Here is a 16,195-nt window from a genome sequence, read left to right on the forward strand (position 1 = left end):
AGTTTTTTTAATCAATCGCTAGGAAATTGAGAGTCCTCCAGCCACAGTCTCGGATTAAGGAAGAAGGCAGATGTGACGTTAATGGGTGACACCATCTTCACTATACGTATCACGCCAGCCCAATGTGCTGCAGGCTTTTGTTGCTACACCAGGGAGAGTGGTGTGACCCTTTTTGGGTTTCAAAAAGAATGGGCAAAACAAGAATGACAATAGAGCGTTTTTTTTTTTTTTTTATCATGTCAAATACTGGGATGATGGCACATGATTTAATAAGGCAGTGGCTTGCATTTTGTGGGTGACAATGCTCCCTGTCAACCGAGAAGGCGGGAGTAGCCACTTTCCTTGGCCAACGACTGGCGGCCTGTCGCACACCATGGTCGATGAAGGGGGGGGGGGGGGGGGGCGCTGCTCAGGCAGTCACGTCTGTGGCTCTCGATTGTGTAGAGACTTCTACCCCTCTCGGCCCTCTCCGTGTGCTGGCCGAGACAGCGCTAACCTCGGCTTGGGCTCAGGCAGCCACGCGCTCCAACGTCGGCCGGTTTGTCCACCAAGAATGCACCATTTTCGGGGTTCATTCCCCAGCTGCGTCCCCAGCTCGCCACCGGGGGCTGGCTGATCAGTCAAGGCAATCACCCCTGCCGCCAAGTGTGACATGAGTCGGGGTAGTTTTGTGTGATTTTTCATGTTCGGAAGGCGAGCAGGAGACTTGGAAGAGCCGCTCGGTTCGAGTTAGCAAGTAGCCTAGCTATCACACTCCTCTTTTGTTACCTAGTGTTGCTTTAACTCTAATTTTCAGGGTCGATGATATGATGAAAAAGATCAGGTCAAAGAATATGGCAATATTTGGAATTTGGCTTCTTAGGCGGAGTTGGGATCCCACCGGAGGAGTTGGTTGAAGTAGCTTGGGAGACGGAATGCTGAGCTGCCCCTGTTAAAGAGGCTGCCCCCGTGACCAGACCCCTGATTAAGCAGCAGATAATGGAGGGATGGATGGATGGATGAAGGCAGAGTACTGCTGTTTAAGAGCGCTCCTCTAGTTTAAAATATTTGAGTCACGAGCTCAGACGCAGAGTAAAGTCAAGGTAAAACTGCATTCATCACCACATATTAGAACTGGTTCTCCTTATATGGGGATGAACACAAATTAAAATTTAGCCTTACATAGCTTTTTGAAATGCATCTTGATGCAGCAAGAAAATGTTAAGAAGAAATACAAGAAAAAATACAATGTTGATCCAAAAAGATCGTGACAAGCTGAATGCTGCTGCATTTTTTTTACCTTGATGGAGCTATTGGAAAACCGGTTTCACTAAGACAGAAGTTTGCTCACTTTAAGAGAAAATGTAGTTGAGGTCACAGAAGTAACAGCTAGCATTAATGTCCACATTCTCTGTGTTGGTCTTCTCTCTGCCGGTAGTGGAAAAGGCTGCTGGAGTCAAGCTCACCTGCATAGCCAATTGCCTCGGCAAACAGCTTTGCAACCTTAGCCAAGGAAAGGGGGAAAACATTGTTTTGATCCATCAGAAATACAGACAGTCGACTGTACTTTTGAATTTACAAGAAGAATTTAGTCTCCAAATTGTACATTTAAAACTTTCAGTGCTATTGACAATGAAAGGAAACCTACCAGCTCGAGCCGTGTGTGGCTCTTTTTATCTGCTGTGTATTAGAATAAGTTTGTCACAAGTACATGTCCAGTCTGTCTGAGCTAAGAGGTCATATGGTTTGGGCATCTTATCACCGTCAATAGCAGTGAATAAGACGAAACAGAAAAGAGTACGAAAGACCAAACTCGAACTAACCTGATCATTTGTGATCAGAGGTACGCCGTAGTCAACAGCCATTCTGCGAATGAGGAAGTTATCCTTCAAGTGGCGTGTGTTGTTAGTAGGCAAGTTCACCACCAGGTCAATATGACCCTCACTGATCAAGCTAGATAAACACACACACAAAAACAGACTCATATGATTATATATAAACACCTATAAGCGCCTACAGTCATGTGAAAAAATTAGGACACCCGTTGAAATATTCAGTTCTTTATTAAGAAATGTTCACATATCAACGTCTGATCTCGTTTTTATCTCTGGGAAAGAAAGTGATTTAATTGTAGGTAAACAACAAAAATTACATTGTTTTACTCATTTAACCAACTATATAAACAAAAATGCATTTTCTAACTGGGGAAAAAGTTAGGACACCCAACCACCTAATAGCCAGTGTTACCCCCATAACTTCAGTGAGACGCATTTTGTAGCTACCAGTCTTGGAGATCGGTCTGAAGAAAGTTTGCCCCACTTTTCAACGCAGAATACTTTCAGCTGCGAGATGTTTGAGGGGTTTCTTGCCTGTACAGATATTCCAGGACTCTCCATTTCTTCCTTTTTAGCCAGTCCTTGGTGGATTTACTAGTATGTTTTGGGTCATTGTCATGTTGCAGGGTCCAGTTTCGCTTTACCTTTAATTTCTTTCACAGATGATATCACATGTTCCTCAAGCACCCTCTGATACACGATACAATTCATGGTGGATTTTATGATGGAGAGCTGGCCAGGTCCTGCAGCAGTAAAGCATCCCCAAACCATGACACTTCCAACTCCATGCTTCACAATTTGTATGGGGTTCTTTTCCTGGAATGCTGTATTGGGTTTACGCCAAACATGTCCTCTGTTCTGGTGTCCAAATAATTCAATTTTAGATTAATATGTCCAAAGAACATTATTCCAGAAGTCCTGGACTTTTCATGTTCTTCTTGGAGAGCAAAGGTTTCCTCTTTGCACACCTCCCATGAAGGTTAAACTTGTGAAGTCTCTTTCTGATTGTAGCGGCATGCACTTTTTTCACATCAACAGTAGCAAGAGCCTGCTGTAGGTCCCGTGATGACATTTTAGGGTTTTGGAGACTTCTTTGAGCATCTTGCGGTCTGCTCTCCAGGTGAACTTGCTTGGGCGGCCAGACCAGGGCATGTTGGCAGTTGTTTTGAATGTCCTCCACTTGTAGACTATTTTCCGGACGGTGGAATGGCTTATTTCATATTATTTTTAGATCTTTTGAAATCCCTTACCAGACTCAAAAGTGTCTGCAATCTTCTTTCTGAAGGCCTTAGAAAGCTCCTTTGATCTCACCATGGTGTTTTTTCCTCACTTCCAACAGTCAGTCCCTGTTGAAAGTATTCTGCGTTGAGGGGTGGGGCAAACTTTCTTCAGACCAATGTCAAAGACTGGTAGATGGCTACAAAAAGCGTCTCACTGAAGTTATTTCAGCCAAAGGGCGTAAGACTAGCGATTAGGTGGTAGGGTGTTCTCACTTTTTCCTGAGTTAGAATATTTATATTATACATTTTGTTGCTATGTTTGGTTTAATGAGTAAAACAATGTTAGTTTTTGTTGTTTACCTGTAATTCAATCACTTTCTTTCCCAGAGATAAAGAAAAACAAGATCAGACATTGATATGCGAACATTTCTTAATAAAGAACTGAATATTTAATGGGGTGTCCTAATTTGTTCACATGACTGTATCCTGTATCAAGTTAGCAGGTAGACTGTATGATGTGTAGTCTAACTGGGTGTGGATAAAACATAACATGCTATTGTGGTAAACAATTAAGCTCATTTTCATCACAGGTGTCAGCAGTATTGGTTATTTCTATGTTTTATGTTATGCTTCGTGGGTTGCATCACAAATAGATGCAGACAAATAGCCTATGTTAGCAAGATGAAAGTGACTTAATTGGTTCGAGAGGACACTCTCATTTGTGTCATATTGTTTTGCGGCAGCGGTTTCATTTGGGGGTCGCACAATTTTTTTTTTCTATTTTTTCTTTTGATTGTTAACTCATTGGCTGCTAATGACAGCGGTATACATCCAATGCATTTAAGCGGGAGTGTTGGAAGCGAAAGAGCGAACGTTCATTTGCAGCCACCCGCCCAGTTAAAATGGATTTTACATCTAGTGGTGCTAAAGTCACTGTAGTTCACAGCAGAATGATGAAAATAGTCACAAAAATGGACGTATATCATTGTCGACGGCAGTGAAAGAGTTAAATGTCCCTATTTTTATCCATGCATGACTTTTATACATGCATGACATGTAAAGTGGTATGAAAAAGTATCCGAACCTTTTGAAATTTCTCACATTTCTGCATAAAATCACCATCAAATGTGACCTGATCTTTGTCACAATCACACAGATGTAAAAACAGTGTCTGCTTGAACTAAAACCACCCAAACATTTATAGGTTTTCTTATTTTAATGAGGATAGCATGAAAACAATGACAGAAGGGGGAAAAAATAACTAAGTGAACCCTCTGCCTAGGGAGACTTAAAGAGCAATTGAAATCAATTTTTACCAAACAATTTAAGTCAGGTGTATGCCCAATCACTGATGAGTGGTTTAAAGCTGCCCTGTCCACTATAAAACACACAGCTGGTAAGAATTGTCTTGATGAGAAGCATTGTCTGATGTGCATCATGGCTCTGTGAAAAGAGCCTTCTGAAAACCTGCGATCAAGGATTGTTGATTTGTATAAAGCTGGGAAGGGATACAAAACTGTCTCTGAAAGACTGGATGTTCATCAATCGACAGCCAGAGAAGTTGTTTGGATGGAGAGAGTTTGGCATTGTCGCTTCTCTATCAAGGAGTGGCCGTCCACCAAAGATGACGCCAAGAGTTCGCGCAGAATACTAAGAGAGGTAAAAAAAAAAAAGAACCCTAGAGTGTCTGCTAAAGACTTACAGAAATCACTGTCACAGTCCAATATTTCTGTGCACACATCAACTATATGTAAAACTATGGACAAGAATGGTGTTCATGGGAAGACTCCACGGAGGAAGCCACTGCTGTCTAAAAAAAAAACAATGTTGCTCGTTTAATGTTCGCAAAAAGGCACTTGGACACTCCACAGAAGTTTTGGAAAAATATTTTGTGGACTGATGAAACCCAAAGTTGAATTGTTTGGAAGTAACACACAACATCATGTGTGTAGGAAAAATGGAACAGTTCACAAACATCAACACCTCATCCCCACCAAGAAGCATGGTGGAGGGATCATCATAATTTAGGGCTGTTTTGCTACCTCAGGGCCTGGACAACTTGCAATCATTAATGGAAGAATAAATTCAAAAAAATTAACAGGATGTTTTTGCAGAAAAACCTGAGGCCGTCTGTCAGACAGTTGAAGCTAAAAAGAGGATGCTGCAACAAGACAATGATCCAAAACACAGAAGTAGATCAACTTCAGAATGGTTTCAGATGAACAAAATACACGTTCTGGAATGGCCAAGTCAAAGTCTAGACTTGAACCCCATTGAGATGCTGTGGCACGACCTAAAGACATCCCAGGAATCTGTTTGAAATACAGCAGTTTTGTTGACAAGAATAGTCCAAGGTTAGTCCTGATCGATGTGCCAGACTTATCTGCAGCTACGTTAACCCTTGAGAGTCGAAGGACGCGCCGGCGCGTCCTCAGCGCACGTCGTCTTTGAAGCGCCCTCACGTTTTAATTGCGTCACCCATATGCCGTTGGTTGGTCTCGTTTTAAAGTGCGGAAGTTGCGGTTTACTCTCGTTATTATTTGAAGTCAATCGACCAACTAAAACGTGAAATATTGTCATTTAAGTTTTATAGTTTTATTGTCCTCTCAAAAAAACATTAAAACGCTGCATGGATCATTTGTTTATGTCTATATTTCCATCATTTCTTGTCCTTTTTCAAAACGGAAGCTCCATGAAAAAAACAAATCAAACGAACCCTTTCGAAGTCACAGTGGAAGCACAAAATGCGTTTTTTTTTTTTTTTTATAAATATAACTGCCGTGCGAGGTTCCACCGAACGAGAGGGAGGAGTGTTCTGAAGCAGCGAGGTGGCGAGCGACGGCCGTTTGGATCGAGCGAGGGACTTTGTGTGATTTTGAGAATGAACGGAAAACTAAATTTAGCGCAAGCAATTGTGCTTTTTGATCAACTTGAGGAAGAGGATGGTCCAAATTCGTCATCATCGTCTTCTTCGGAAGAGTCCTCGAGTGAAGATAGTGACAGATTTGAACACGTGGGTGACGCCATCGACGAGCAGAGGTAAGCCAACTCACTTTTTTTTTTTTTTTATGCTGAAAAAGTTTCTTTTGAAAGTTTCTTTTTATATTGCAAGACAAAGTTAATTTTGATGCAATATAAGTGTGTGTTTGTGTAGATAATAATAAAATGTGCATATCAGATCGAAGTCGTACGTGCACTGTGGGTATCCCAGGCAGGAATTTATAATTTGTGGTGTTCTTCTTTCTATATGAAGATTAGGGATGTAGCACATATTCAGCTATGGTATTCTTTCTATTGTCATACATATAGATTTCCATTATTATTTATTGCTGTATATATTTTTATTTTATACTTTATTATTTTCTTAAATACTGATTTTTTTTCATGTACATTTATAGTGAAAATGAAAGTAAAGTGAAATGAAAATGGAAGGGTGGAAAGAGGACCGACACCCCATGGAAGTGTGTGCTGTGTGATGTAGCCCTGTGTCTAATTCCAGGACAAAACTGCTTTTCGGAGTGGCATGCCTGAAAAAAATTTAACTTGTTTATTGTAAATATTTTTGAAAATACTTTTTTTTCCAATGTTATATATATATATATATATATATATTTCTCCCCCCCCCCACCACCAATCAGTCTTCTCAATTTGTGTATACAAATGTGTGTTCAAGAAGCTTAGTGCATAGTTTTCATCAGGTGATGGGCCGCAATACCTAAACTCATAAAGAGATGGCCTCTAAACACTTTTTGTGTTAGATGGTATATATTTTTTCACTGTTCTTCACGGTTTGGTCTGCTGTATATAACCTGTTTTGACTAGAGCATGTATAAAGGCAAAAAACGCCTATGGCTATACCTGTTGTTTATGTTGAATTGTCAAACATAAGACTATTTATTCTAAATTTTTTTGGTTGAATTTTCATCCTAACATGTTTAATAAATATTACAAAGTTTCAAAACGGTTCGTTACGCATGTTTGGTTGTCAATTGGACATCAATACTAAAAATTTTGACAAAACAATTTTGGAATTTTTGGTCTTTTTGGGCCCAAAATGATGATTTATAATTGGTCAGAGAAGGAAACAACAATTTGGACATGAAGTTCAAGGTGTCACAAAAAAAAGGTACCAAACCAGGCCATCGTAAATAATTCTTTCTTTGAAATATAAAGGCAACTTCAAAGGCATGCAAAATCAGACAGAATAGGCCCAGACCCTAAAGGGTTAAGTGTCTGGTTGAAGTCATTGCTGCCAAATGCAGGGTAAAAATATCAAATGTGATGGTTCACTTATTTATTTCTCGCCCTTCTGTCATAGCTTTCATACCTACCTATCCTCATTAAACTATGAAAACCTATAAATGTTTCTGTGGTTTTAGTTAAAGCAGAAACTGTTTTTTCATCTGTGTGATTTTGACAAAGATCAGATCAAATTATTTTATGCAGATTTTATGCAGAAATGTGAGAATTCCAAAAAGTTAAGATACATTTTCATATCACTGTATTTCTCTGTATTTTTTTTTTTTTTTTAAATACACTATTCCTTAACCACAGTCACATATGCTGTGGACGGCCTACTTTTACATGCTTGACAAAGGGTGGAATCACATCTGGGCTCCAAAAGAAGATGTGACAGACAGATGACGGTAAGAATACAGGTCATGTTCCTCAATAAAGAGTTGGCCTGTGTGCCACCTTGCACAGCTGATGCCTGCCAGACTTGTGTGTTTCAATGCGTGTCAGTGTAATCGCAGCAACAACACATTTCAAACAGATGGCATCACTGTTGCATAGTCATATTATCTTTGCGGAGGCATTGCCCTAGAACTAAAGTAACCTTCAAGGTGCGTTGTACACAGAAATAAACTTGTTCAAAACATCAAAACTGAACTGAAGCACCAATGGAGTACAACGCATTGTCATGATTACAAATATGTCATTGTGAGATTACAAATATGAAATATTTACCTTTGAGTGTATATTATAACAATTAAGTGCATCTTATACAAATTAAACATTTCGTAATGATAATAATAATGCTACTTTCACCTCCTATTTTGTGTTTCACATTGCTGTCATGCTAGTGTAGTAGAAAGAAGACTGTTTTCATTCTCCATATTCCTCCCCAAATCCAATGAAGTGGACTTCTGAGTATTCTGCTCTGACTTTGATCTTGGCAGCATATAACAGAGATAATGAAGGAGTTTGCCCTCAGATCTCAGCATCATATGCTGATCAGATATCCTAATTTGGAATTTAAAAAAGGTTTGCTTATAACTTTGGCAGCCCTTCAGGGATGTTTGGCTCTACTTGTTAAAAGCAGACTTTGTTAGTACTGTATATGAATGGCAAAGACAATAAATCAGGGTCAAGATAAATTAAACCAAACCTCTTAATACTGGGCAAACTGCTCTGTCCTTTGGTTGGCCAGGCTACTGGAGTTGCTGGCACATCGTTGGCGCAAAGCCAAGCTGAGGTGGATTCAGTAGCATAGAGCTGCAGGACAGCATAGGGGAAAATAAAAATAGTCTTAAGTAATGGCAACATAAAGTGAGAATGCTGATTCATATACACTGGAACCTCGAAGTAAAATGTGAAGTTTTATCATGGCTTAACAGGAGCAACCTTATAAGGTTGAAAGTCGATCGCAGAGCATGCGAAAAAAAAGATTAACATCCACAACTATGGACAAGTCATAGTATTTACTTAAAGTGCGTACAACATGATAAAAAAGTCTTAAATAGCATTATTATGTGAATTAGAATCATATTTTGAGACGATTCAACGATATACAACAATTTGGCAAAGCGCAGATTACGAGAATTTAGTGTTTTAATTCGCCGTCTAGCCACGCCTACCATTATAGGGCTCTAGCGTCCCCAACAGATGGCTAACGTCAGCGGGAGAATGGTTTCATCTGATTTAGTATGCAGCCCATTGAGGGGGAATTATTCAGAACGAGGATAATGCGACGAAGAGAGCCGCAAAAAGTCATTGTTTCAGTCTCTCTACTCCAATCTTTTTAAAGGATATTCTTTTTATCGAAGTATTTTTCCCAATTGCTAAATAAATGGTATGGTCATGACAAATAACATCTTGTGCTAAATGGAATATAAAATAATAAAAATGCATTTATTCAGTACGGCATGGCAAAATTACTCCATAATGGTCAAAACTGTCGACTTCACCTTTACTGTCCCATCTCCCGAACGCTATATTATGGGCAGTTGTTAGTCAGGCTTTCGACATTTCTCTGCCCCCCGCCTTCCGCGAATGTAAACAAACCAACAAACCAAGACTCGTGACAGCTAGCTGACATGCTAACCCGAAAGGAGTGACGTCTCAAAGCGTGATTTTCATTTTTGAAGCGAAAAACTAGCCCGGATCATGTCACACTGTTGCAGGGTTGTCGATTGTCTTCGCCGATCGGCAACTCGCCCGGGGGAGAGCAAGTTACAGCTCGTTCCCCTACTACTACGGACAGGAGAGCTCGCCGAGGAAGCAGCTGGAGAGTACCACCAGACAAACTGGCCGACGTCGGAGGAACGCGTAGCTGCCACATGGTCAACACTAATATAATTAAAAATAATGCTTTACTACACGGTGACGCCATAAACAAAGAGCGGCGTGCAGTTGTTGTGCAGCCAACATGACAAACAGAATGTGTCTTAGGAGATCTTTTCTACCTGCCCATCCATGATGAAACGTGAGTAAATAGTCCTTTATTTAAAGAAAGTTTTTAGTGTTTACTTTGCAATCGCTGTATTCGCGGCCATTTTTTAAACAAAGTTGCAATTTCTGATGGGGTTCAAAGTTTGACAGAACACTGGGCAAATTAGGAGGGCAATAAACCGAGTATAGTGCTCTCCTGGCGGGGGGGATGTGCGACAAGCCGCCGGTGTTGTCAGCCGAGTGGACAAGGAGCATGTCAGCCACAAAACGCAAGCCACCTACATATTAAAACGATCCCAGTATCTGACATATTACAAAACACGATGTTTACTCACTTCCTCGTAAGTCCAGTGGTCCCACAGTAGTAGGGCTTGTTTTGGCCAATATCCACCGGTGAATGGGAACCTTTTGAAACCCCAAAAAGGCTCACACGCCTCCCCCTGGTGCGGCAAAATTTTTCTGCAGCCGTTGGCTGGCGTGATGCGAAAAATAAACGGATTAATCCGCAAAATCAGCTGAATCCTTAGTCCTTCTCATACAACAGTACGGCTGGACAGTGAAGAGGACTCCTTCTACCGTACACATCACAGCGCCCTCTTTCTCAACTCGAGACTGGAGCCGGAAGTCACTCATTTTCATGTCACGGGATTCAAAAAACTAGATACAGTAAATATAGCGATCGCTTCCACACACATTCAAGCGGTCCATTTCATTCAGGAGCATAAAATACCGCGAAAAATATGAAAAAAACATGCTTTTTGCTGTCATAGGCACTTTAAGCTAATACTCCTAAAATCGTGGGTTGCAACCCGTAACTCCTGGGAACATGCTTATTTAGTTGGCCATACTGGAATTAAGGGTAACTGCACATCTACCAGACACAATGGTATCGTTGTTGCTATGGTGTAGGGATTTCTCTTTTAACATTGTGTTGTTGCTGGCATCAACTGCCGTGGACAGTTGGCGTGTTGTGTTGCACAAGCTCTTGAATAAATGATTAAAAACTTGACGAAGCTGGCAATGTCTTTGGCGATCTTACCACAATAATAATTGTCATCTTAACTTATAAAGACTGGCGAATGGAGGTCGGAGTATTGTCAAGCAGTTCACGGACACGCACCCTACGTTCATATTTTTCTATCATTTCGATCTTCATTTCAATGGTAAGCCTCACATTATGTCTTTTTTACCAACTGTTTTAACATTCTTGGAACCCATATTGATTTCTCCCACAAGAAAATCTGCAGTGCATCCGTCTTGCTGTCATAAATCGTCGTATTTGTAGTATTTCGTCGGATGTACAAACACATGGCGAGACAAATCTTACGTCGGATGTCGAAATGATCGTGTGTCGAAACGATCGTATGTTGAGGTACCATTTTTATTTATTTATTTTTTTTTTTTTTTAAGCATTTCAAATGTAATAATTAGTTTTAAGTTTTAAACATGTTACTGTCACACCGAATTATTTTTAAAAAAGAAAAAAGTAGTAGAAAAATGCTTGGCTTCATTAAATGCTTTATTAAGTGAGTCCACTCAAATCTGTTGAAGCCGCTCACTTACACATAATGAGTTGCCACAGCAACTGTTTAACAAGTTAAACGATGATTGACGCATGCGGCGCTTTGAAGTTTTGGCTTACAAGCATCTGTGGCAAGATCAAACCCAAACATCTGTCAACATCGTTAACTTTAAAAAGCAACCCCAGTGCACGAGCTGACGAACAAAGAGCAGGGAGAGGGATGGAGGGAGCGAGAGTGAGACTATGCGATCGGCTCGGGACAGCTCATCTGTATTTTGTTTTTTTTAATAATAAAAAAAAAAAATCAGCGATGGACTGAGGGCGCGAAGTTTGAATCGTGAAGTAGCAAGGGCTCACGGTTGTACTTTCTTATTTAAAGTTCAATGCTTCTTGCTTGACAGAACTGATTTGCAATGTTGGTTCGCTACAGGTGGATAATTTAAGTCTTACTGTAGTTTCATGAAGAGTGAAGGACTCAAAAAGACGTTTGATCTTCTACTTAATAGTAACCTTCACTTAAATTAGTTTTGAGTTCAAAATATTTTAGTTTCATGCAGATATAAATAGGGATGGGAATTGATACGATTTTTACGATTCAGATTCCATTATCGATATTGCTTAACCATTCGATTCTTTATTGATTCTCTTATCAATTCTAATTTGAGGAAAAAGAAGAACAAACGTTTTGATTGGCATCGAGTTTGTTTAATCAGAAGTCACAACCTTACAAACTCACAACGAGGTCAAAAGAGGCCCAAGATCTCAATGTTAACTGTGGAAATAAGTAGCATATACACGAGAATGTGTAACATTTTACATTTTTCTAAAAGAAATAAAAAATAAATGGTATATATTGGCAGAAAGATTGTTGTTATGCCTTTGGTAATATGTGTTAAAGTGTATTATTTACAATTAAATTGAAATACATGCCTTTTAGTTTTTAGTGTGCTTTCACGCTCAAGTGGGGGCGCCCTTGCGCTTCCTCACGCGAAGAAGAACGCGCTCACGTGAAGAAGAGCGCACTTAAACGCGAAGAAGAAGTGCAGCTACAAAGCATGCGAGTGAGTGAGCGAGTTAGTGAGCGAGGGAAACACTGCTACGAGCCTACGTTCTTTGTTAATGTTTGTAAAATATCTACAGAGGCAACGCCTGTATGTATCATCTTTTGTGTTGTTGTTGTGTGTTTCCACTCACGATTGGACACAATCCAGTTGTGTATTGGTTTGAATGATGTGCTAATGCAAGCTGTGTGCAATTGTTATTACTGTATTAGCATCTGATCATCGCTGATTTACGTTGATGCGAACCTGTTTGTTATTGGGGACGAAATTGATTTGTTTCATTTCTATTTTTAGTTTCACTCTTCATGTGACGGTTTCATAACCACGGCTGAATAAAGTCAGCATATTATACCAACGTCTTCTGCATTGTCATTTAGGAGTTTAGCTTGCTGTATAGCCAGGACTGAGCCTTAGCTTCTCGGTGAGGACAGTACAGTTGTATTCCCTCCCGATGCAGTTAACTCCGCCTTGCAATGACTGCAAGTCGCTTTGTTGTAATTTTTCCTCGTGTGAAGTGAAGACACACTTTCGAGCGTTTGAACCTACATGCTGTCGTTGTTATGTTTACGGCTGCAATGCTCGTGCTAAACCATCGTAACCTTTCATTTTTACCCTCTTTCCTGGTGAAGTGTAGCCAAACTTTGGAGCAAGTGGTTCTTGGCGGAATGCTAGTTTGATGCGTCTGGACAACAAGACACGTCACGTCATGTGATGACGCAGTACGCGTCTTTAGGAATCGTTAAAGGGATCGTTAAGGCTTTTTCATTGTGATGTTGAGGCCTCGAAACACTAGGAACCGGTTCGGAATGGGAATCGGAGTTCGATTCCCATCCCTAGATATAAAATATGTCCTCAACAGTAGTTCATTAATTCAATAAATGCAAAAATCACAAAAATTATTTAATCTTAATGTGGATTGGTGACTGTCAATGTTCATCTTCTTTGGGAGAGAGTCACAATGGTTCTTTGAGAATTTAAAGTTGTCAAGTTCGTATTTTAAAGACAAAATATTTCTGGAACCCACCTTGAAGCCATCCTCTTTCAGTTGATGGGCTGTAGCCAGGAAATTCGGTCGGAAAGAATGCTGGCATTAAAAAAACAAACAAACAAACAAACATAAAAAAAGGAGAAAGAAATCAACAAAAAAAGGAGCTCACATTTCAGCATAAAACCATAATGCCAGTTTTGTCAGACTACTTCAATATGTACATTCAAAGCAAATAGCCTTCATACCAAAATCCTTCTTAAAACCTCTAGGAAAACTCACATGAGCGTTAAGAGTTGTGTTCTGAAACTGTCAGTCATGTTGGAGTGCATTTGTGACCCCAGGCATTTGCCTTGAAGTGGTCCACTTCCCCAAGGGTGCCAATTACACAACCTTTGTAATGAGTGCTTTGTTAAAGTTGGATTAGTCAAACTCACAGTTTGACAGGTCACAGTGACAGCGGGATTTAATTACCCAAACTCATGTATGTGGTGACATGAAACAGTTCATCGGCAAGCTTTTGGTGACTGGCCATCTGTGTAATATTTAATGTTCATTTTTATTCTAGAGCTGTTTTAACCATTTATATATCACTCACTTAACTCATTGGCTGTCATAAATAGCGCAATATGTGCAATTCATTTTGACTGGGAGAGGCTGACAGGGAATGATCACTGCTAACCCTCCCAGTCCAAATTGATTGATTGTTCAGTGTTGCCAATGGCACTGAAAGATGAACATTTATAGCAAGTCCTTACAGTTTAAAGTAATTGTTGTCAATGGCAGGCAGTGAGTTAATTAATACACTATATTAAATAATACATATTGATTGATTGATTGATTGATTGATTGATTGATTAATTTATTTCGAGCAGTAATAACAAAAACAGCAAGAATAGCGAAAAACAAATAACAATAGTTCCAGTAATGTTGATTTTAACAAAAATTAATAATAAATACATACATACGTAGCTCGAAAAGAAGTGGGAAGAAGCCAAGCTTTTTTTTGGGTCCCGCCCCCAATTTACTCCCCAAAAATTCAATGTAAATACAGTCACTTCCCAACATCGTCATCATCATTGCACTATCACCACCACCATCACTCCCACCGCTATATTAAAAAAAAATTGTAAACAAATACTAATTAATATTAAACATTAATACACACGCACACAATGCATGTGGACATCAGCATTTTGGGTATATCAAATGTTAATCTTTTGTATTTGAGGGCCAGGTCTTTAAAGGGCTACTTTTTGTTTTTGTTATTTAAAAAAACATCTAAATAATTTGCCCATTAAAAGGTTGAAAGTGATTCAGGCAGGACCAGTATTTTAGAATCAATGATTCAAGATAGGAAAACTTTTTTTGTACAGATAATTAAAAGGGACTCATTTGCACATCTATGTTAGCTCAAAATTCTGTGGTCAAGTGATACTTGAAGTAAAACAGCCTTACCTGAATCCCAATTAGGATGCCATTTTGTGGCAGCTTAAAGCCTGTGGAAAGCATAGCCTTCAGAAAGGCTGAATAAATATTTGGTCCAAAACAGGCAACCTAAAATGAACAAATAGGTATGACTCCATTAAAATTTCTACTGAGTAAGTTGACTTACATCTTGCATGCATGACGTACAGTGGTATCAAAAAGTATCTGAACCTTTTGGAATTTATCACATTTCTGCATAAAATCGCCATCAAATGAAATCTGATCTTTGTCAAAAGCACACAGATGAAAAAAACAGCATCTGCTTTAATTAAAACCACACAAACATTTATAGTTTTTATATTTTAATGAGGATAGTATGCAAATAATGGACAGGAGGTGGAAAAATAAGTAAGTGAACGATCACATTTAATATTTTGTACCCCCCCTTCCCCAACTTTGGCAGCAATAACTTCAACCAGATGCTTCCTGTAGCTGCAGGTCAGTCTGGAACATCGATGAGGACTAATCTTGGCCCATTCTTCTCGACAAAACTGCAGTAGTTCAGTCAGATTCCTGGGTTGTCTGGCATGAATCGCTGTCTTTAGGTCATGCCATAGCATCTCAATGGGGTTCAAGTCTGGACTTTGACTTGGCCACTCCAGAACATGTATTTTGTTCATCTTAAACCATACTGAAGTTGATTTACTTCTGTTTTTTGGATCATTGTCTTGTTTCAGCATCCATCCTCTTTTAGCTTCAACTGTCTGGCAGACTGCCTCAGGTTTTCCTGCAAAACATCCTGATAAACCTTTGAAAGATTGCAAGTTTTCCAGGCCCTGAGGTAGCAAAACAGCCCCAAATTATGATGCTCCCTCCACCATCCTTCACGTTGGGGAGGAGGTGTTGATGTTGGTGAGCTGTTCCATTTTTCCTCCATACATGCCGTTGTGTGTTACTCACAAACAATTCAACTTTGGTGTCATCAGTCCACAAAATATTTTGCCAAAATTGCTGTGGCGAATCCATGTGCCTTTTTGCGAACATTCAACAGGCAAAAATGTGTTTTTTAGACCGCAGTGGCTTCCTCGGTAGAGTCCTCCCATGAATACCATTATTGGCCATAGTTTCACATATAGTTGATGTATGCACAGAGATACTGAACTGTGCCAGTGGTTTCTGTAAGTCTTTAGCAGACACTCTAGGGTTTTTTTTTTTTTTTAGCTCTTTAAGTAATCTGTGCTGAACTCTTGGCATCGTCTGTGGTGGACAGTCAGTCCTTGGGAGAGAAGCAACAGTGCCAAACTCTCCATTTGTAGACAACTTCTCTGACTTTCGATTGATTAACATCCAAACTTTTAGAGATGGTTTTGTATCTTTCCCAGCTTTATACAAGGCAGGTCTTCAGACAGCTCCTTTGACTGAGCAATGATACACATCAGACAATGCTTCTAATCAAGACATTACTTACCAAGTGTGTGCTTTATGGTGTGCAG

The 16,195-nt window shown here is 39.7% G+C and overlaps 1 protein-coding gene across 1 annotated transcript in view; it reads right to left on the reverse strand.

The window, feature by feature from the left end:
* Positions 1-559: 559 nt before the first annotated feature.
* The window catches only part of LOC130927172 (carbamoyl-phosphate synthase [ammonia], mitochondrial-like), a 78,116-nt gene continuing 62,480 nt past the window's right edge, over positions 560-16,195 (reverse strand). The window contains exons 34-38 of the mRNA XM_057852802.1: positions 14,733-14,831; positions 13,314-13,373; positions 8,424-8,530; positions 1,803-1,932; positions 560-1,482 (exon numbers count right to left, since the gene is read on the reverse strand). Of these exons, the coding sequence (XP_057708785.1) occupies positions 1,375-1,482; positions 1,803-1,932; positions 8,424-8,530; positions 13,314-13,373; positions 14,733-14,831 (504 nt within the window). The 3' untranslated portion in view covers positions 560-1,374. The remainder of the gene's footprint in view (positions 1,483-1,802; positions 1,933-8,423; positions 8,531-13,313; positions 13,374-14,732; positions 14,832-16,195) is intronic.

This window comes from Corythoichthys intestinalis, chromosome 12, assembly GCF_030265065.1.
Source record: "Corythoichthys intestinalis isolate RoL2023-P3 chromosome 12, ASM3026506v1, whole genome shotgun sequence".
Lineage (NCBI taxonomy): Eukaryota > Metazoa > Chordata > Actinopteri > Syngnathiformes > Syngnathidae > Corythoichthys > Corythoichthys intestinalis.